The sequence below is a fragment of the Megalops cyprinoides genome, chromosome 3, assembly GCF_013368585.1.
Source record: "Megalops cyprinoides isolate fMegCyp1 chromosome 3, fMegCyp1.pri, whole genome shotgun sequence".
NCBI classification, from domain to species: Eukaryota; Metazoa; Chordata; class Actinopteri; order Elopiformes; family Megalopidae; genus Megalops; species Megalops cyprinoides.
The window spans coordinates 38,326,089-38,347,198 of record NC_050585.1 but is presented as its reverse complement, the minus strand read 5'-3'; the positions used below and the strand labels follow the sequence as shown (position 1 = coordinate 38,347,198).

The 21,110-nt window shown below is 39.1% G+C and overlaps 1 protein-coding gene across 2 annotated transcripts in view; it reads left to right on the top strand.

The window, feature by feature from the left end:
* The window catches only part of kirrel3a (kirre like nephrin family adhesion molecule 3a), a 159,781-nt gene extending 140,879 nt beyond the window's left edge, over positions 1-18,902 (top strand). For both annotated transcript variants that reach the window (XM_036524507.1, XM_036524506.1), the window contains exons 7-16: positions 3,472-3,620; positions 3,837-3,964; positions 6,258-6,384; positions 11,171-11,271; positions 12,091-12,301; positions 13,126-13,233; positions 13,495-13,578; positions 13,828-13,937; positions 14,425-14,502; positions 18,102-18,902. In XM_036524507.1, the coding sequence (XP_036380400.1) occupies positions 3,472-3,620; positions 3,837-3,964; positions 6,258-6,384; positions 11,171-11,271; positions 12,091-12,301; positions 13,126-13,233; positions 13,495-13,578; positions 13,828-13,937; positions 14,425-14,502; positions 18,102-18,569 (1,564 nt within the window). In that variant the 3' untranslated portion in view covers positions 18,570-18,902. The remainder of the gene's footprint in view (positions 1-3,471; positions 3,621-3,836; positions 3,965-6,257; positions 6,385-11,170; positions 11,272-12,090; positions 12,302-13,125; positions 13,234-13,494; positions 13,579-13,827; positions 13,938-14,424; positions 14,503-18,101) is intronic.
* Positions 18,903-21,110: the final 2,208 nt, after the last annotated feature.

Genomic DNA, 21,110 nt, shown 5'->3' with positions numbered 1-21,110 from the left:
AAATTAGCAGTTTTTTTCTTCTTTTTGAAAATGTGTCAGATCTTTCCATGTCTTTTGGCAGAATATTTAAACTACAGGGTAGAACACTCAATGATCTTTTTCAGCCCTTTTTATCACCCTTAATTATATTTTTTAGGGTCATCAGTTTCATACAAAATTCCTTCAAGAGACATTTGCTGTTGTAACTGAGCAAAACTGAGGGCAAGCAGAACTACAGTTGATCGACTACATTTTAACACCAATTAAACCCTTATAAAGGCATCTGTCACCATATGCATGCTCCAAATGTTAGGATGTGTTCCACACTTTGCAATTACAATATTGCACGTTAGAACTGTGCAGAAACGCTGTTGCTACCTGCTGTCTAATGATTTATTATGTACCAACTGAATCGGGGACAAGAGGTGCAGATACATCCTACATTTCATTTTTATAAAGCTTTCAAAAACACTGTCATGAAACTCTTTTTGAAAAGCGCAATATGACAGAAGAAGCTTGATTAGATGTCAGACACTTCAGTTTTAAAGTGGGGTTTTACTTTGGCAAGTATATTAATGACACACACATTTGTAATACACCTACAGTAGGTGCGCCTCAACAAACGCTCTAAACATCCTATTATTAAAATATTTCACAAAACAAATGTCTCAAAACTGTTTACGCCAGATAGTATGCAAATTGAACAATAATTATCATATCATACAACTACCATGTGCTGTGTAACATGCAAATACAGTTGGATTTGCCATAGAGTGTTTTGAAATGCTGCTTTGTTTCAGATTAAATTTTGCATTGGCATTACGGCACAAGCATTGCAACAATAGTAATTGTATTTAACCTAAACAAAACAATTTTTGCATGTTAAACAAGAGGACAATAACATGGCATCCTATAGATATGATTTGTATACAGTATACAGTTCTATTTAAATACTATTTAATTCCACATTTATGTTTTATTTATGCAAAAAGAATATTTTTCATGCATCTTATCTTTCACACTTATTTTTGACTTCTGACATCCACATTTTGGCATTTCAGAACACTGATGTGCTGAACTGCAACATTTTTTCTTTTATAGTGCACAGATTAGATTCAACCAAGACATCAAAATTCTAAATCTGCACATTGTTTATTTGCTGAATACAACTAAAACTGATAATAATAGTAAGTAAGTGTTATCTTGGGATTTTATTGATAACAATCTTTGATTCATTTCCTTTCCATAGTCTGATGCCCTCATGTTTATCTTAGCAGGTTGAAACACTGAAAATGTGTACATGTTAATTTTACTGTTCCATCAATCATGAGAGTCATAGGGATTGCATTCTAATTTCAGGGCTTATTGGACAGGTTGATTGTGGCACCTTAATAAATTGGTTGCATTTTAAAAAATGCGTAATGGTATATTTAAGAACGTGGGTGATGTTTCTAGGATTCAGTTTACTATATGAGTATTATTCTGTTTGGTTAATGTAATTTGATTGCCCTGTCTTTTTTCAATGCATCTGAATTGCAATATCTGTTATGTAATTTAATAGCAGCAAGTTGTTCATATTTACAAAGTTTATTGCTTTTTGTAATTGCCATCAAGCATATGGCACATCAGGTTATTCAGATGTACTACTTCAAACTCCAAGTAGCTGTAAAACGTAGACAATAACATTGGTGGAACTGCAGCAGTGCTCATAACAGATAAATGTGTCTGTATGACTGACAACCATCAGATCAAGGCACATGAAAATACAGTCTCCCTATGTTTCTTAGCATCAGGAATCCTGTGGTGAGTGGAAATGTACATTATAATGGTCATACCCCTTTTATATACAATATACTGTACGAAGACCTAAAAAAACATTGCTGTGCTTGTTGTTGTATACTGTGCCCCATAAAATACGGAATCCTTTTCTTCTTCTCTTAAATCAATCACGTTCCCAAAAAAAAAAAAAACCTACAATACACATTAATTAAGCATTTATGCTCATATTTGAGTGGTCCTCACACATTGCAGTATGTTTTAGCAGGTAAATGCCAGAACATATTTTAGGAATATGTTTGATATATTTAACATTGATAAAATATGCTCTCGCATTTGACAAACCCCGCTAAAAACATATTGCAATGTAGGAGGACTGCTCAAATTTGAGCGTAAATGCTTAATTAATGTGTATTTAAGGTGGCTTTTTGTTTATTTTGGGCACTTCTGGACTTCCTGGATTGACCCTGAGCGTGGACCCAATCCCTTTCAGAAAATTCATGCTTCCCACTGGTAAAGACACACTGTCATAGTACATTATGATGCCTGTCCCTAGCTCTTTCAACCATTAAAAATTGATATTTGACAATTTCATACTAGTTCATCAAGCCACCACCTCTGCTCACCAATATAAACTTGCCTTCAAAGCAAATTGTTTTTTTTTTTTTTTTTCTGTGACCCTATCAAAAGTTGTTACAAAGGTATGGAATGTAAAAACTGAAATGACTAAATGTATGAAGTTTGTTAATGAATCGCTTCTCTTGTGGAGTCAGTCAAGTGGCATGGCAGAGGCAGCAAGTACCGTATCTGCTGTAATTGGTTTTGAAAGCAGATTTGTCACTGAGCACCTTTTTGTTGTTGTTTTTCAATTTTTCTGTCACCAACCAAAATCACTCAGTGCATCCTCTCTTTAAAGACTGGAGACCTCAGATAAAAACATGGAATGCTGGGAGCAGTTCTACCATAGTTGCCTGATGCATTGTCACATTACACCACAGTACATTAGATATTATGTTATCTATATCTAAGACCTGTCAGCTGTATCAGTTTGCCTCATCAGTCCCCCTGAAAGCAGCCACAGGGCTGATGGCTGTGTGTGTTGTCCTTGTTCATTTTCTCAGTATTTCCTCCATCAGACATCTTCTGCATTGTGCAAGATGCTGAAATTAGGAAGCATTTACTTCACCAAGATATACATAAATCTACAGATTTTGCATTTGCTTTATTCTGGCAAAAACAACTACTCACCAGGATGTCCCCATTTTGTCTTGTCAAAACCTGACATGTGTTTGTATTTTGCTCCTGTGGGTTTGGGTGTTTTTTTTTCCTGTCTCATATTAATGGCAGAATACTGAGTTTAGTACTGGAGCTGCTTGCCTGATGAAAACGTGTCACTGAAGTGTGCTGAAACAGGGAGCTTTCAATCATTTAGATTTAGTTTCTGTATATTACAATAATGTGACTACTTCCTTAAAGGTGATGAACAAATCCTGTCTCTTTTTTTCTTTGGTCGATCTTCAATCTTTGTCAGTGGCAGTAATTAAATATTTTTAAATCAAGCACTATATTCATATTTTACATGACACACGGCAGGGACCTGATGATTCATGTATGAATGTGGAAGTCTTTCCAGGGGTTTTGAGTAGTATGTCTAAAAACTGGCAAACTATTTGAATTCTGATCACTTGTATTTTGGTTTCTGTTATCTATGCATAGGTGGGCCAAAGGTGGCAACATTATCAAGGAGGTGTCAGGTGACACATATGAAGCCATTGTGGACTACACCTTTTTCACCGAGCCAGTGTCGTGTGAAGTCACCAATCCCTTGGGCAGCACCAATATCAGCCGTAATGTGGATGTCTACTGTAAGTATGAGCGCCTGTAATCGCTCCTGTTGGCCTGTCATGGTACCCTGTCCAAAAAATCAATGAGGAGTAGAACTAACCTTTAAATGAGTGATTGTGCTGTAACTTTGTGGAAGTTTTTCTTTTTTAATTAGCAAGCTTTTGTTTTTTTGACTGCTTGTGGTTTTACACTTAAAACCTGATTACATTTGCAGTTGTCTGGTTGTGTTCTTACAGTTGGGCCCCGCATGGCAGCAGAACCACAGTCTTTGCAGGTGGATTTGGGTTCTGATGCTGTATTCAACTGTGCCTGGACCGGCAATCCCTCACTCACCATTGTATGGATGAAACGAGGTTCCGGGGTGGTATGTACCATATGCAGACCTGCCTCAAATACCCGTTTAGTTCTGTCCCACTTATTTGGAGTTGATTTTAGGCAGATTTACATTTCCTATTATGCTTACTGGAAGTGTGAGCAGATATTGTCATATTAACTGTGTTGAATAGACCTAGATACAAAAAAGGGTAGCATATTACAGTGTTGCATATATTCTAGTGTAGTTGCACTGTAACAAAGTGTAACTGTAGCTATAACAACAGTGTAACTACTCCCCATTACACAATAACTACAGTGTAATTGCTATTTATAAGGTTCACAAGTTAGCTACGTACTGTGAATAATTATTTGATAAGAGCCCTCCTTATTATACAGTGCTGTCAGAGTTTACACTGTCAACAGTTGCTTTGACGTAAGTTAAATAACTGAATAATCAAGGCAGAAATACCCTTCCGCAGCAAAAATGTACACTAAAAGAAAGACATTTCATGATACATTTCACCAATTTTCAGCAAAGTTATTTAAGCGCTGAAGAGAGTAAATTGTTCTCTTCATATGCAACATTAGGATATCTGCATCTAATGAGAAGTTGTCAGCTATTAAATTCTTGCTCCGATAAGATGTGACATACACACAACAGAAGAGCTTGTATTTTGCTGTGAACGTGACGTGGTTTGTTGAGAGAGTGATGTGAACGAGAACATGGAATGAACAAAATCTGAACAAATCAAGATGGTATATTAGCATATAGGGTTGCAGATAGTATATAGTGTGGCGTAGTGGGCTCATTAAAGCTTGATTCCCTGCTGGGGCACTGCTGTTGTACCTTTGGGCAAGGTACTTAACTCAAATTTGTCTCAGTAAATATCCACCTGTATAAATGTATAATATGTAAACATTGTAACCTATGTAAGTCAATCTGGATAAGAATGTCTACTAAATGGTAAATGGCTGTTTGCTTCAATGAAACTTGGTCCATTTTTGTGTTTTTCCCAATGAGTCTCTTTAATGATGAATGAGTTAATGTGTTACTGATGACAGCAATGGTGTAAATTTGACTTGCCACTGGAACACAGCCATCACAGCCAATGGTTGAGGTCTTCCAGTGCAACCACAAAGACAGATGGCTTGCACAATGTATTCCTCTCAAGGTCAACATGACACTCTTTTGGCCTTGGGGATAGAGAGGTTTTTGTCCTCCCCAAAAAACTCACACACAAGCAAAGGCTGGTTAAACTTGTTTCACTAATTAACAGAAAAATCATAACTTGGTATTAAACAGATATGATTTCCACACTAGTTACTCATGTGCCACTTTTGCCAGTAAGAAACTAATTAGTTGTAAATAACAACGTTATAATGTCACATTAATTTAATTGAAATTTATTTAATGAATTTATTTTTGAATTTAATTAATTGAAAACAACAAACATGAATGTAAAAGAAGTACTTTTTTCAAACAAGTGTTCATGAACAGGTTCACACTTGGAAACAATATGTATAAGCTCAATCTATTGTATTTTGAAAAAAAATTATTTATCTATTTATTTAAAAAGCTATCTAATTAATAAGTTGCAAGGACTTTTTGTTTCTTGTTTTTATCAGTAACCATTAAACAAAATGTGACCTAAGGAGTTTGCAAAATAGAACATCAGGGAACAGTAAATTGTTATTTTTGTACCTTAAAACCTTGTAACTTATTTTGGAAGAGTCACATTCCTTACAAAGTGTTAGCATATGTCTGTTTTGTCATTTTTAAACAAAATTCCTAGTAAGGTGGATGAAACAGTGAGTATGTGTTATGTTGTGCCCTATTTTCACAACCTTATTGCATTTATTTATTTATTTGGCAGATACTCTTATCCAGAGTGACTTATAAGGCAAGGTGCAGTAAACATGTCACTGAAGCAACAAGGAAAGCATGTGTGTTCACATTCTGAATGTTGTAGGAAACCTTTCATCTGTGTGTCGAGACAGGATCATAGTTGGATTGTTCTCTTCTTCAATGTCATCCATACCAGTGTAACAATTGTTGCAGCTTTCCGTGCATACCAACAGGAACAGAGCAGTTTTGGACAGATATTAGTCCCTCTAAGTAAAGAGGAAGTTTGCTGGTTACTAGCTCTTAAGCCTTAATCATTTAACAGTTAGTCCTTGCTAAAGCTATTCCACTCCACAACACAATGTATTTTAATAGTTGATATTGAGTCTCTAATGTCATAAGTACAGGAAGCTGGAGTTTTTGTGCCTGTGGTAAACAACTAGTGCTTCTACACTCATCTCAAAAAGTGATCCTTGTCCTATCCTTTGGTATTCTGCAGGTACTGAGCAATGAGAACATCCTGACACTGAAGACAGTGAGACAAGAGGATGCTGGGAAGTATGTGTGCCGGGCAGTGGTCCCCCGGGTGGGGGCAGGGGAGAAGGAAGTAACCCTCACTGTAAATGGTGAGTGCTTTGAGCCGCAGGCATTAGCATTCAGTCAGCTGTCCAACTGTGGGAGACCGGTCCATTATTTTGACTTGCACACAGTTGTTTGACCTTGATGCCACACAAAGGAATGCCAGTCCTTCAAACTGTAGACACTCAAATAGCCTCAAACCTCAGCACTTTTTTTTCTTTTAACCTGTTTGTATACCAAATTCAAAAAAATATTTTAATGCTGATTAAATTACAGAAATCACAGAATGTTGGAAACACGGGCAGTGACTGCCTAATGAACATGTGGGAATGGAAGAAGACCCAGAGACTTTCAGACAAATTGCTTCATTACTGTTGCTTGATATTCAGGCAGCATGCATTAACATCGCAGTAGCTTTCAGTCAGAAAATTTACACATCTTGAAAGGCTTTCTCTCTGTCCATTTACAGCGAGCCAGAGCAGGGTGTTTTTTATGTAAATTATTGCGGGCGCCATTAAGAAGGAATATATTTAATGTTAAGCCATGTGACTGACTATACTTCAGCAATCTGTAATATCTGAATGTGGATCTTGAAGATGTGCCCTTATGTGAATAGAAAATGTAAGGTACATTGAAGTGCTCCTTGACTTATGCGTTCAAGAGTCTTTATTACTAGAGTATATTTGCAAACTGATTGTAACCTCTGTGTTGTGAAAGGAGACAAAGGTTTTCTTTGTAAATGTTTTTTACAAACATTACAAACATACTATGTTTTTCAGACTTCTGCTGTCTTCCATTACATGACTGAGTCAGAGGTCATTTCCATCAAATTTTTATTTAATTTTCTATATTACCTGAAACAGTTCAGCTGCTAAGGAACAATGTCAAATTGGCATCATGCAGTACCAGTGTAATCACTGTGCAATGTGTTTATTTAGTTCTGTGGAGCTGCAAATATGTTCTATGTAGGAGTAAATTGATATAATTTATTCACATAAAAGGTTAGGGTTGGGATTAGGGGATAGCCTTAGGGTTAGTGTTGGGATTGGATTTATTAGATATAATGTTTTCCATTTTTGCAGCCCATGTGGTGTGGAGATGTTCGGGTTGAACAAAACGAGAGTTAAAAAACTAAAGGGAGTTGCAGCCACTGTAAATATTTTGCTAGAGCTAGCTAACGTAGAGGGAGAGCAAGCGTCACCAGTTACATGGGGTCAAGACATGCCCCCCTCAGTGCTGCAGATGTGATAGCTGTCTCCCTTGGTGCTTTTTCATTGCAGTTTTATGAGGAGACCAGCAAGCCTAAATATCTTTATACACGTATGTGAAATAAGTTACCTAGACTATGGAAGGTGAGGACATGTAATGAAGGGGTCTACAAACAATACATTGGTGACATACAAAGAGATGGTAACAGGCACGCGCTTATTGCCCGCACTCCACCCAGTTTCTGAGGGGTTGCACAATCAGGTGGGAGGCTGAGCTCATCGCTGCCACACCTCTCGTCTCTCCCTGTATTTGCAGCTGAGCTCCACAAATTTGGCGATTTTTGACTGTAGAAAATGATTGGAATCATACAGAAATTACATTTACAACACAGATCAGTGGAAAAATCTGAATATTTGTTTATTTATTTATTTTTTTACTTTTCGTAACTGCTATTTTCATTGGAATATGACAGGTGAGGCTCTGCCTTGCCTGCCCGCACGTCCCCGGTGTACTGTGTAATTAAAGGCCAATTCAATTGTAATCACTCTTGGTTACCCTCTATAGAATTAATGATGCCAACCAGGTAGTAAACAAATTATAAGGTATTTTTTGGTTACTAAGATAGATATTCAAAGTGTACCAGTTTAGTCAGGAATTGACCAGACAGTATTGACTACTGTAAATCAACTACAAATGTTGACTACAAATGTTAACATTTGAAAAAGTACATTTTTAAGGAATGTATATAATTTGTCACTATTAAGCTGGTACATTTTTATGTATTTACTACCTTCTCAATATGTGCTGACATTTGCAATGTAATTATTATGTGCTTTCCAAAAGTACAAACAGACCCCGGAAATGATGTTGCTATTTTTTCTTCCTTTCTTTTTTCCTTTTTATTTATGTGTACCATCTCTACCTCTTGTATCATGCCCTGGATCTGTCTCTGATTTTAAAAAAACAGCTTCCTCTTCTACCATTTGAATAATTGAAGTTCAGAAGATTTGATACCCTGAAGAAATATTCAAGCTTTATAAATTCTTCCTAACAAATTTTTTGATTGCCAGACTGAAAGTGCAAATGTTCACTTAGATCTTTCCTGCCTGTCAACATACTCTCCTGACACAGGAGCTGATTGTTTAAGGTGATGTTTACTTTGTAATTGTGCTATATACTCATCACCTCCAGTCAACTTGGTTTCTTTAATGTGAACAGGAACCCTGTGTGGAATTAGATTTACTCAAGCAATGTAAGAAAGGTATGATGTATATGACGTGTGCTTTGAGAGGCTGCTTCGACATGTCAGGCAGTGAAGCCCAGGCACACAGACAAAAAAAAGAATCTTTGGTGTACATGCATGTCATGTGTATGCGTGTGCGTGTGTGTGCAAGTATCCCCATGTGTATGTGTGTGTGTGTGTCTCCACAGTATTGACAGAATATGTGTATTGTGTGATTTCTGGTTATAACCTAATAACAGGGAAATTACATGTATAATATAAGCAGATTTTTTGCATCCTTTGGGAGCTTAAGCAGCACTCCCTGGTCCATGCATGTGTGACAGTACATCAGCCCAGGTAGGTTATGTTCTTTTCTGTGTCCCATAGTGCGGGTGGTTCAGCTACTAGCTACACAGGAGTCCTTAGTACCACTACAGCAGTACCACTCAATAAAAGGCACAGAGGGCATGCTAAGGCACAGCAAGTGCTAATAATAAGACTTCATCAAGAATGGTAGTTACTATAGCAGGACACCTCCACAGTTGCACATAACAAAACAACTGTCACAATCAATATGTTGTATAACAATAATTACATAACAAGCTGAAAGACTAATATTTAAGAACTGAGCAATGCTATGTGGGATGCTTTCCGTGACCTCTTTCCATTTCTCCAATACCGTTGTCTCTGGAAGTTCAGGGCACACCGGGTCAATATTTCCCTTTCTTTTTTTATTGTGAAATCCTTTTGTTATCTTGTAGGACTTCTGTTCTTTACTAAGTCTAATGACGTAATCAAATCAATGTCTAAAATCTCAAAAATTGTTCATTTTTCATTAAGAAAATGAATAAGAAGTTGTGGCTTATTTTAAAACAAGAATTTGTAAAAAAAAATGTAAATTTGTGTTGTTATAACAATATATTAGACTATTGATTGTTTGCTGCTGATTTTATTCTTATCCATGGACATAATTGGCAGAAGTAGGTTTTAATCCCAGATGGATCGTTGATGTTTCCTCAGTGTAACTCTACTGTCATTTATCACAAATGGTATGTGTTGCTGTGGTATGGTGTCATGCTCACTGATGCTGCTTTTGTGGAATTGTGCACCTTCATGTCAGGGGAAGTCACAGGTACAAATAAATGATACCGCACTCTGTTATGTGCATGTATATGGTATTTTGGCAGTGCTTCACAAAGCTTGCTAACAGGAGATGAAGATAATATTGTAGTATGATTTGTAAAACAGAGCTCAGCTACTTTTAAATGAACTATCCTGGGTCAGTGAAGTGGAAATGGGCAATCAGATTGATGAGAAAATGTTGTTTCCTAAAATTTATAATTTTGTACCATTAAACTAAGTCAGCCATGCCACACCCACTCCTGTATCCTCCTTGCAGACTTCCACAGCCCTCCCTTGCCTGTACCTCATCAGCTGCCTGAAGCCTGAAGCTCAGAGATAAAGACATCTAATAATATTCCTCATTTAGTGCCCTGATCCACCGCCAGATTTGTTTGGCAGCCCAGGAGGGACTGATCTGAATATATTCATTGTGGAAACCCCTTGGAATGTCATTACACCCCCCCCCCCCCCCCCCCCTCCGCTATTTCAGGTTGTGTAGCCTAACATAATTGAGTAGGAGGAATTGGTTACATTGTCTCGAAGTTTCCAATACAGCCCAATTGGTATGCAGCGAGCTCTGCACCAAACTAGCCCTGGTTTTAATAGACACGCCAGTATTCGCACGCTGTGACTGTCAGAATCTCATTAAAATGCAAATTTATTTTAATTAGAGGCCGTTAATAAACTACAATTATGGTTGGTTAGAAAGCGGTCAGAGGGTAGCATGAAATCATCCCTTCTTTTTCTTGATTCCGATTACGGCTTTTTATTAAATAGCTCTCGGGATCTGACCCTTGGACTTCCTTTGGAAATGTGGTTGGCTTGAGCAAGCAATCTGTTCCATGTCCCAGGGTCAGTGGTTCCAGTGTCTGTAAGGGGAATTGAGCGGTTAGGTTGACAGACAGCGTTGCCAGAGGTCAAAGTTCCAAGCTGTTCTTTCATACGGCAAACTCAATAAATTGTATTGACAGAATGACTCTGAGAGTGGCATACGCTTTTTTCACCTGCCTCCTGTGTTTCAATAGTTTCGTCCATACTGATTGCAGTAACCGAAAGGGCCTCCCCTGGTGCAACCTTTAATCCCCCCCCCTCAAGCAATCAGCGCTGCAGTAAATCATTCCCATCACTTTGGATGTCGTCTGTCTGAAACCCAGCTCTGTGATTACGCCCTTCGCTGTCCTTCCTGCGCTGTAACCGCCCGTGATGTGGGAGGTTACGGCGCGGCAGTGCGCGCTCCACGTGTTTGTCCGTGCGCTGACGAGCTGTCCGTCTCGCAACAGGTCCTCCCACCATCTCCAGCACTCAGACGCAGCAGGCTCTGCATGGCGAGAAGGGCCAGATAAAGTGCTTCATCCGCAGCACGCCTCCGCCGGACCGCATAGTGAGTAAACCCCCCCCCCGTCCGCCCCGTCCCCCGTCACTCCTCCACGCCTTCCTGGCTACAGCTACATTCATCCATAGCGTGCTCACTCATATCCACCTTGTTGTATTCAAAGGTCTCTGGAAGCTGCTCTCAGAAAGCTAAGCAAAGAAGTAGTGTTAGGCTTGTGCCATATTGTCTCAGTAAAATTAAAAGGGATATAATAAAATTAGTTTGAGTTTTGTTTGAGTCTATACCTGTGTATCTCTACGTATCTGTAAACAAGCAGGGAGGGGGTGTGCAGTATGTTTAGTGTCATATAGTGTAGAAATTCGATTAACATTATAATTTTTTTATAAATTAAATATTTTGTCTATTCAGGTAGATGCTGTACATGTTCCTCAAAAACTGTATGGTGGTCACTGGGAAGTAGAAGATGTAAGGGTAGAAGTGTACTGAAACCTTAACTTGGGAAGTGAACTGAATCAACTCATGAAAGCTGTATTTTGGTTAGATTGAATCAGGACCTAGGCAATGCTTTATAGTGTATAAAGGTTGCATGTCTTAATAACCTCCTAATAACAAATGCAAGGACTTTAAGTTATTAAAGGCACCCAGTGAATATTTTTTTTCAGATATTAATGCTTTATTATACCATAATGGGGCTGTTATCTCTTTGTTTTCAAACTTTTTATTTAGAGGTGTAATTAGCAAGAATATTTAAATTACAAATGTCCTGGGGAAAAAAGAAGAATATAATAGAAAGGTTATCAAGTAGTGTTAAAGCTTTAGTTGCTAGAAGGTTTAGTTCTGAACCTCATTCTTTCCCTTGCGTGACAGGCATGGTCCTGGAAGGAGACGGTGCTGGAGTCTGGAACATCCGGGCGGTACACTGTGGAGACAGTCAGCACGGAGGAGGGTGTCATCTCCACCTTGACCATGAGCAACATCGTCCCTGCCGACTTCCAGACCATCTACAACTGCACCGCCTGGAACAGCTTCGGCTCCGACACGGAGATCATCCGCCTCAAGGAGCAAGGTGGGAGCCAAGGTTCGAGAGCTCTCCTCCTATTCCACACAGCTGAGCCATATCGTAGCGCATTTTAGTTCATGTGCATGTATCCTTGTGCACGAATTTATGCAAGAGAAGGTCATTCGATAGGCTTGGGTTTTAAATCTGAGGTACAATGATATTAAGAACATTCTTTAATTCCATTCAAGATAAAAGGCTGTGATATGAAACTGCCACTTTAACGATTTCAAGCAATGACATTTAATTTCAGCCTTATGGGCATTCAGATGCAGAAGGTCATTCTTTTGTGCTTACCAAACTAATGATAACAATAACAAGGTTTGTTTCCATGCAGTTTCTCTGAAATGTTTTAAGATGTTTTGTTCAGCATTGTGCTAGAGAATGATACATTTCCTTCTTCTTGAACAGACAGCTATGACCTCAATTCAGTTTACACAAATTGAGCCATAAAGCTGACTTATTGCAGTGGGACATGATTAATGAAGACATTAAATACACATTATGCTTTTGAAACTGTATTGTTGTGTTCAGTTTACTAAAACTTAAGAGCATAAAGTGTCATGGCCAAAGTGTCATGTCAGCTCAACAGTCAGTGAATCTGAACATGAATATTTCAAGCATGGTGTTTTATCTGTATGCTGACAAACATCCTCAATACTGAAAAATTCTGAAAGTAACTACACCTCAGGAAGTAGTGATAGAGTGTAGGTTTCTATGATGCAGAGTGGTGTGCATGGTGGTGTGTGTGTGCATGTGTGTGTGTGTGTGTGTGTGCGCGTATGTGTGTGTGTGCGCGTGTATGTGTGTGTGTGTATGCATGTGTGTGAATGTGCCCTTTGCAGAGTCCCTCCATTTGGCTGTCATCATTGGGGTGGCTGTGGGAGCCTTTGTGGCCTTCATTGTCCTCATGGGGACCATTGGAGCTTTCTGCTGTACTCGTCTTCAGAGAAGTAAGTGTCATTACTGCTGTCTGTATGAGCTGCAGTACAGAAGTGCTTAGAGTTCAGGATAAGAGAAGTTGTGATAGCTTATGCCACTTTTTTGCCTTCTGTGATTTCCTTTTGTTTATTTCCAGAAGCGTAGTTTCTCCCATACAGTTTACGCAGTCCTGCAGACAAGGGTAGCTAGCTGGTGATGTCAGTTGCCAAGATTTCCTGCCTCCAAAGCAGGATTCCTGCTACTGCTCAGCATGTTGTTGTTGTATACCACAGAAGACGCGCACCTGGTTATGTCCTCACTGCCTGTCTCCATCTCTGCTCACCAGACAGACCTTTCAAGCAAAATTAAGGCAGAAAGTAAGATTTTGTTATATGATAGTCATATATACTGTAATTTCAAATGAGCAACTAGGGCTGTGGAAATGTATGTAAATATGCCTGCTCTGTACAGAGGAAGAAATGGGGAATTTGCTCTTTCTTGTACCTAGGAAGCTCATAAGCCCTCAGCAGGGGATTTGAAGACCACTGCTTTGAAACTGCATGGTGGAAGTGTGATATCTCGTTAGTGGCTTTAATGTTGACTTAATCAGCGCCCCTCTCTCCCAGATCTCAAAGGGGTTGTATCCGCCAAGAACGACATCCAAGTGGAAATCGTTCACAAGGATCACAACGCAGCCCGGGAGACAGAGGAGCATGCCACCATCAAGCAGCTGATGGTGAGTGACCGCCGTGCATCCCTTCCTCCCGTCTCTGTACATTTCTGTAATGAGGATACAAGATCATTCATATCAGCCTAATATCAAAATTAATTGGGCCTTATTACCATAGCTGACTGTTCTATGATTATAGAGGATTATTAACTTCAAATCTGACAGTATTATTATTATTATTATTATTATTATTATTATTATTATTATTATTATTATTATTGACTTTAAAATGAGAGACTGTTGATGTGGTATTTCTATTTGCGCATTTTTATAAGCATATTTGACAGGGACAGGTACTGAAGTTACTGAAATATCATACGGCACATGTCCAAATGCATCATATATTGCAGTGTTTTCAGCCTAGCCTGCTTTCCAACTCCTTTTTTAAGGTTTTTAAAGTTCACAGTAAGGAAAAAAAAACAGAGAGAGAGAGAAAATTAAAAGCTCACCTCTTAAAGAACTTCCTGTTGACTTACTGTGATGCCCTCTCCAGATTGAGCGGGGTGAATTCCAGCAGGAATCTGTGCTGAAACAGCTGGAGGTGCTGCAGGAGGAGGAGAAGCACATTAAGGTGGGTGGAGAGAGACAGAGGCCTGGGGCATCTATTGTTCACCATACAGACTGTTCAGCTTCATAATTCAAGAAGAGGAGAAATAAATATAATGTGTGGTTCCAATCAAACAATTGATTTAAGTAGGTAATATAGGATAATATTTGGTGCGAAATAATCAAGCATTTAAGAGCCACACCATTTTCAGGGGGGGGGGTATGTTGGCTCCTTCAGCTTCATTTATATATTTTAAGGTCCGTAACAGAAGCAGGGCTATATTAAGACAGGCCCTGATGTTGCATTATGATTCAGTTTCCAGCTAATCAGGCAGATTTTGGATTTCAAATGTAAATACACTGAATAGAAATGTGTTTTGTGGAAAAAAGAAAACAAAACAACTATTGATGAGTCATTGCAATCTGGTAAAGTATGTATTTTCATACGGAGTCAAGAAGTATAATTTATTGTGTTTTCCATTATTTACACTTTGTTTAAAAAGTTTTTGTTGCTCCTTTTTAATGAGTGTTCAAAATGTATGCGATTAAATTGCTGGAAAATGGAAATTTAAATATATGCAGTCAGTCTATTCAACCAAACCCAACGAGTTCTCAATCAGAGCCATAATTGCCTTTCCCATACTTGTGGTGATTACTGCAATGAAAAAGCATTTAAACTGACTAAAATTGAAGTGAAAATGGACCACATTTTAACAAGCATTTCTGCAGCATAGTCAACAATGCTTATGGGGCTGCATTCTAAATATGTATTCCTGGGGCTTTGTAGAATTTATTTTACAATGTTTAATTTTATATTACATTCTACACCATAGGCCTTTTTTTCTGACACTGCACTGGATGAAAGCAGACACAGCCAAGATGTTTAGTACTTTCAACACCAATACACCAACAACAAGTTACTGCAAATTATTGCAAGTTATTGATGTTATCCGTTTGCAGTTGTCAATACCTCTTTTTACATATATGTCAGGATGGAAGATTTACCACCTTTTGAGTTGTGATCTCATTGACATTTATTTGAACTGGTATTCAACACTATGTCCACTGTTGCGTAACTGTTATGTTTCAAATCCAATATAAAGTACATGCACAGTGGCTTCCAAATGTATCCATACCCTTTAACGATTGTCATAAAAATATGATTTAAGAAAATAAAGTACACAAACATTTTTACTGATCAAAACTGCAACAGAATGATTATTATTACTTTTAAGTTTTTAAGTTTTGTTTGTTCATTTATTTTGTTACAACTCCAAGGGCATGGAGAAATGCAGAGACCGCTGAACATGGCAGAGTATGTTTCTTTTACAAAAAGCCTTCCTGATCTGCAAGTAACCATAATAACATTGCATGGCAAAACCAAATATGATTTCAGTCATCAATTTTAAGGGAAGGTAAGGGACAAAAATGGAGCATATGTAATATTTTCCACTTTCTGATATTCATGGCAGCCATGACAACAGTTTTAGTCATGCAATTGATGTGCATGTCAGCGGGAGATCATTGTGTAAATCAATAATGCAGACTCAGTATGAAGCTTCTTTAACAAGATAACCCCTGGTACCCAGGTATGCAATTCGTTGTTATTTAAATAAGGGCTGAACTGCACACCCCTCTGCATTATGAAATGGCATTTTTGAGTTCTCCATTCAGGAAAGTTAAAAGCTCATATGCATATATCTGTTCCACAAAGCACATAAACAGGTTTTATGCTATGATGTTGTAGCATTGTATTACATTGCTCTATTAACAGAATTACTCTACTGTAACTTTTTAAATTTGATTTGAATCATAGTCCATCTCTGGATACCTTTGTGGGCTACTCAGTTCTCACCCACCTTTGAGATGCCTGATAACAATGCAAGTCAGGATGTAGTCTCTGAGGTTTTCATAGTTATGTCATCAGCAACCAATTAAGATCCCGCCCCTAAGATTCAGACACTTGGAATGACATCCACATCTCCCTGGCTTTTCCTGATAGACGTCTTAGCAACAGCACTGAGCCAGGAGTACAGACAAAGGCTTTGGCAGCCTTGACAGAGAATGTAGTGTTTTCCCACCAAACGTGCGTGGGCAGCGGAAAGCTTTCTGCCTCCTTTTGGAATCCCAAACTCTGTTTGTTCCTTTGCGCAATGAAATAGGTCAGCCAGTGAATCTATCGTACAAAAAAAAAGATCTGCTAATACCGTGACTAAAAATAAAATATTAGTGAACTTTCCGGAGATTACAGCACATCTATGGTGCCAAATTGTGAATCATCAAGGCTGTTTTAATTACCAGATAACAGGATTTGTGTGTTTACGAGGAGGATGACTATTTCACACCACTAAACCATTTAATCCCTTTTTCACATGGTTCACATATCAGCCTGTTTCTTTATTTGCTTGTCACTCTAGCTCTAATTAATGCCATTTTGACCTTGACGTGGCTTTGGTTTTTGAGGAACGTAAACGCAGAAGGAGTGTTTGTTTATAACACTGTGCTTCCCCCACAAAACTATGGTCACAAATGCACTTTATAGAACAGATAGTTCCAACCTCGCAATCTGATTGGTCAACGTGACGCTCCAGCTGTGTTGTTATTCTCGATAACAGCACGGCTGGAATTTTCCAGCCATCTGGCATTGAAAATTGCCTGATAACTTAACATATTAATCCACAATCTATAACAAACCGTCATTCCTTGAGATACAAAGAAAGGGTGCCTGGTGTAGTTGGCTAGTAGCACCTGAAACAGAGCACATTTGAAAATACCATCAAAGTATCATAACTGTACTAACTGCAGTTAGCATTCACTGTAGGACTGGACATGTGTTGATCACAGCTAGCTAGCCATACATTTTGCCTTCAGCGATCACAGATAACTGCATTTCTGAATTTCAAACTGCAACACTAACTTAGGGTTTTGTGTTGTTGCTAACCATTTCCGTCAAGCTCACATTTTCCACATGGTGGAATAAATAATAAATAAATAAATCACCTTCTGCATTTCTACAGTTTCCCAAGCAGAGATTTACAAGTCACTCCTTTGGGTCTGCTAAAACTGTGTTGCTCTTAGCTAGCTATGCAAGTTATTGTTTCAGTGTTTTATGAATGTCGGTTAGGTTAAGACTACTATGTACATAAAGAAGTGGGGATGTTTATGGTCTCCATAACCATGCAAGCATTCTCTGTCGCTGAATACAAGCCAGGGAGATCATGTCAGTGAGTGGCCACAAGACAGAGAGCTCTCTTCAGAACTATGACGTCCCATGAGAATAGATGATCGCGGAGCAATTCGGCCAAGAAATGGAGTCATGTTTCAAATATTAGTGAGCAAATCAATTTATATAAAAATTATAAGACTCATAGGTAGATAAATAGATAAGTTAGCTGCACCGCTGGCTAGCTAATATAAATGAAAGGTGTGTCATGTTTGCCAAGCAATAGGACCTAATTGATTCAACAGGTTAACTGATTAGCTAGTTTGGTAGCGTGATGTTGGCATATCCAGTTTTTAGGAATTTTTCATAACAGAATAGTGATTTTAATTTTTTTATGTATTTGTGAGAGCTAAAATATTTTTTGTCCCCTTCTGTCATGTCCCTTCCTGTCTTCTGAAAAGGACCCGACCAATGGTTACTACAGTGTAAACACATTCAAGGAGCATCATTCCACCCCTACCATGTCTATGGCAGGCAACCAGACGAACGAGATCCGCAATCCCACCACTGGCACCATGGGCAAGCAAAGGGTACCCACAGGAATGTCCTTCACCAACATCTACTCCACACTGGGCGCCGGCCCCAACCGCCTGTACGACTACAGCCAGCGCTTTGTGCTGGGCATGGGCAGCAGCTCCATCGAGCTCTGCGAGCGCGAGTTCCAGCGCGGCTCCCTCAGCGACTCCAGCTCCTTCCTGGACACGCAGTGCGACAGCAGCGTCAGCAGCTACAGCAAGCAGGACGGCTACGTGCAGTTCGACAAGGCCAGCAAGGCCTCTGCGTCCTCCTCCTCCCACTACTCCCAGTCCTCCTCCCAGAACTCTGACCTCACGCGTCCCCTGCAGAAGCGCATGCAGACCCACGTGTGAGACGCGGAGGTGCTGGAAGAGGGGTAGAGCAGCCCGACGTGGAAGAATTCCCAAACAGTGGTCACCAGGAATCTTTGCAACACACTCTCTGTACTTGTGTGTGTTTGCGGGGAGGTAATTGATTTGCCGGGTTGTCTTTTCTTTGTTTTTTTGAGATTTTTCACAGACCTATCCAAGATAATGCAGGAGTGTTTAAAATGTCCATGCTCCATTTGGACTCTACGTTCTTGAATTCCCCTGTGGGTACATCACAATCACTACCCATCTGACATAGGCCATGAAATGTCCTGCAGTAAGAAACTTATACTTGTGCTTGCCATCAAAGATCCGGTTCTAGAGTATTTTATAGTTCACTGAGTTTAAAAATTTTGCTCTGCTTCTCACTGGTTATACTTCTGTGAAAAAAAAAAAGTTGCTGCCCCAGGTAGGAGCTATTTACCCTCATTGGATTCTAAGATATGAGGATCAAGAGCATATCCACAAACCATACAGTGTCTAGCAAGTTGAAAGCACTCTGTCCTGCCTGCTGGTATTTTGTAATGTATCTCAATCTATAGACTGCTTGTAATTATCAAGCAGTTGGCACTTTCACTTTGACTGGAAAGGAGCAACTCCAGAATTCTAGATAAAAAGCAAAAAGTACATTACAAGGTAATATTCAGCTGCTCTCTCATAGTTTGAAGCACAAATGAACCTGTGAATTGCTCACATCATCTCTTAACCGAAAAAGACTCATGATCTTGATAACTCGACCTTTGCAGAGAGTGGGTGGCAACAAGCTGTGAAGGATCAGCTTGAACAGTTTTGTCTACAGAGCAAATGACTTTGGCTCCCCAGACATCCTCAGATGAATGGACCTTATATTTTAAATGGAAAAAGAAACAAAACTGTATTAATAATCCAGCAAAAGTTGCCATATGGGAATGTTTCACAAGGACATGTGGTACATTTTCGTGTTTTACTTCTCTTAATTTTACCTTACTTGATTTTGGGTGGGAAGACGCAGTTTGACTTACAGATTTCACTTTTAATTTTACTCTGAGGAAAGACATATTCTTGCTGTGTTTTGCTCTATGGCACTATTTTTTGGAACATGGAAAATATATTGTTCACACACTGGAAAGAAGATCGTGGATGTCCGATGTTGGTACTTTCCCATGTAATGTGAAGTCTTGCTAAAAACTTGTTGATCATCGTATATATCTACAGGATCCCTGTGGAACCAAATGATACATCACTAACAGGCCTGTTGTTATATGGCTTTTCCATCAATCCTTGTAATTCATGTTTTTACGAAGCTCTGTACATCCAGCATTTGCCTACTGTGATCTGACAGTTGAATGAAGGGATGGGTGATTTTTTTTCTGCTGTATTGCCTATTGCTTGTGGGGTTGTCATATGAGTGTGTTCACTGTTTTAAGTGAGCCACAGACATTTGTATGACTGAAAAGCACAGTGCACATGACCAATATGAAGTGTGATGGTAAGTTATTAGTGGTGTTCAGCTCATATCACAGAAGATAGTGCTGATATAAGTAAAATGGATGAGGATCATGCATGAAGTCATGATCCATTTTATCTCTCCATTGTATTCAGCCAGGGTGCATAGTAGAAATCCATGAGTTTATCCATTTGGTTGCCGTTTTGCACACTGCAGTCTAGTAAATATGACAAGGGACTGACTACATCCTGCAGTACTGTGGAGTGCTGATGGAGTGTGGATTAACATTACTGTCCATCACTGCGAGTGCCTGAACGAAGTCCACTTAATTACCCTTAATGTGAGGCTGGGTTGCACCACCAGTGGTCAGGGGCCACAATCTGCACATCTGTTCCCACTGCAGCTATCCCATCACAACTCCCTCCCCACTAACAAGCAAGACATAAGCAATTCCCAACTCTATCTAGTTCCATAGCCAGTATCCAGCTCCCACAGGGACACCCCTGTACTTCTATGTAGAACACCAGAGCCCTCAAGACTACATATTAGATAACATTTTAATTCAGATCCTCCACTTTGTCACTGGTTTTCTTTCAATTTAGCACTTACTTGCTTCTCCTGTCTTTTGAAAACCTGTAGATGTAAAAAAAAATAATAATTTAGCGAAACAAACCAGTCATATCCTATGTATAACTTGACTCTTTTAAGTCAAGTTTAAAACTTGACTATGTTAATCATCCAAACCCGCCACACCATGCTGGCTTCATTCAAAACCGTTTTTTTTTTGGAAATTCAATGACCCAGGTTGCTTTAGTCATTAAAATACCCTACCTCTTTGGATGAATACAGTAGCTGTTCATGTTTTGCAGATGATGTGGGGTTAGCTTGTGGTTGCTTCAAGAGAATAAGTGGTCACTTTTAAGAGTTTTGACCACTGTCTGGCAATGACAGTATGTTCTCAAAATAATTTAGTGGGCTTTACACATGATAAACCATGCTGGGCTGTAAGCAGCATAATGGGTTCCAGTCATTTAGTACAGCAAAACTCAAGGATCTGTTCCAATGCTGATAATTCAGCTGTAGGCTTGGTTGGCTGTATA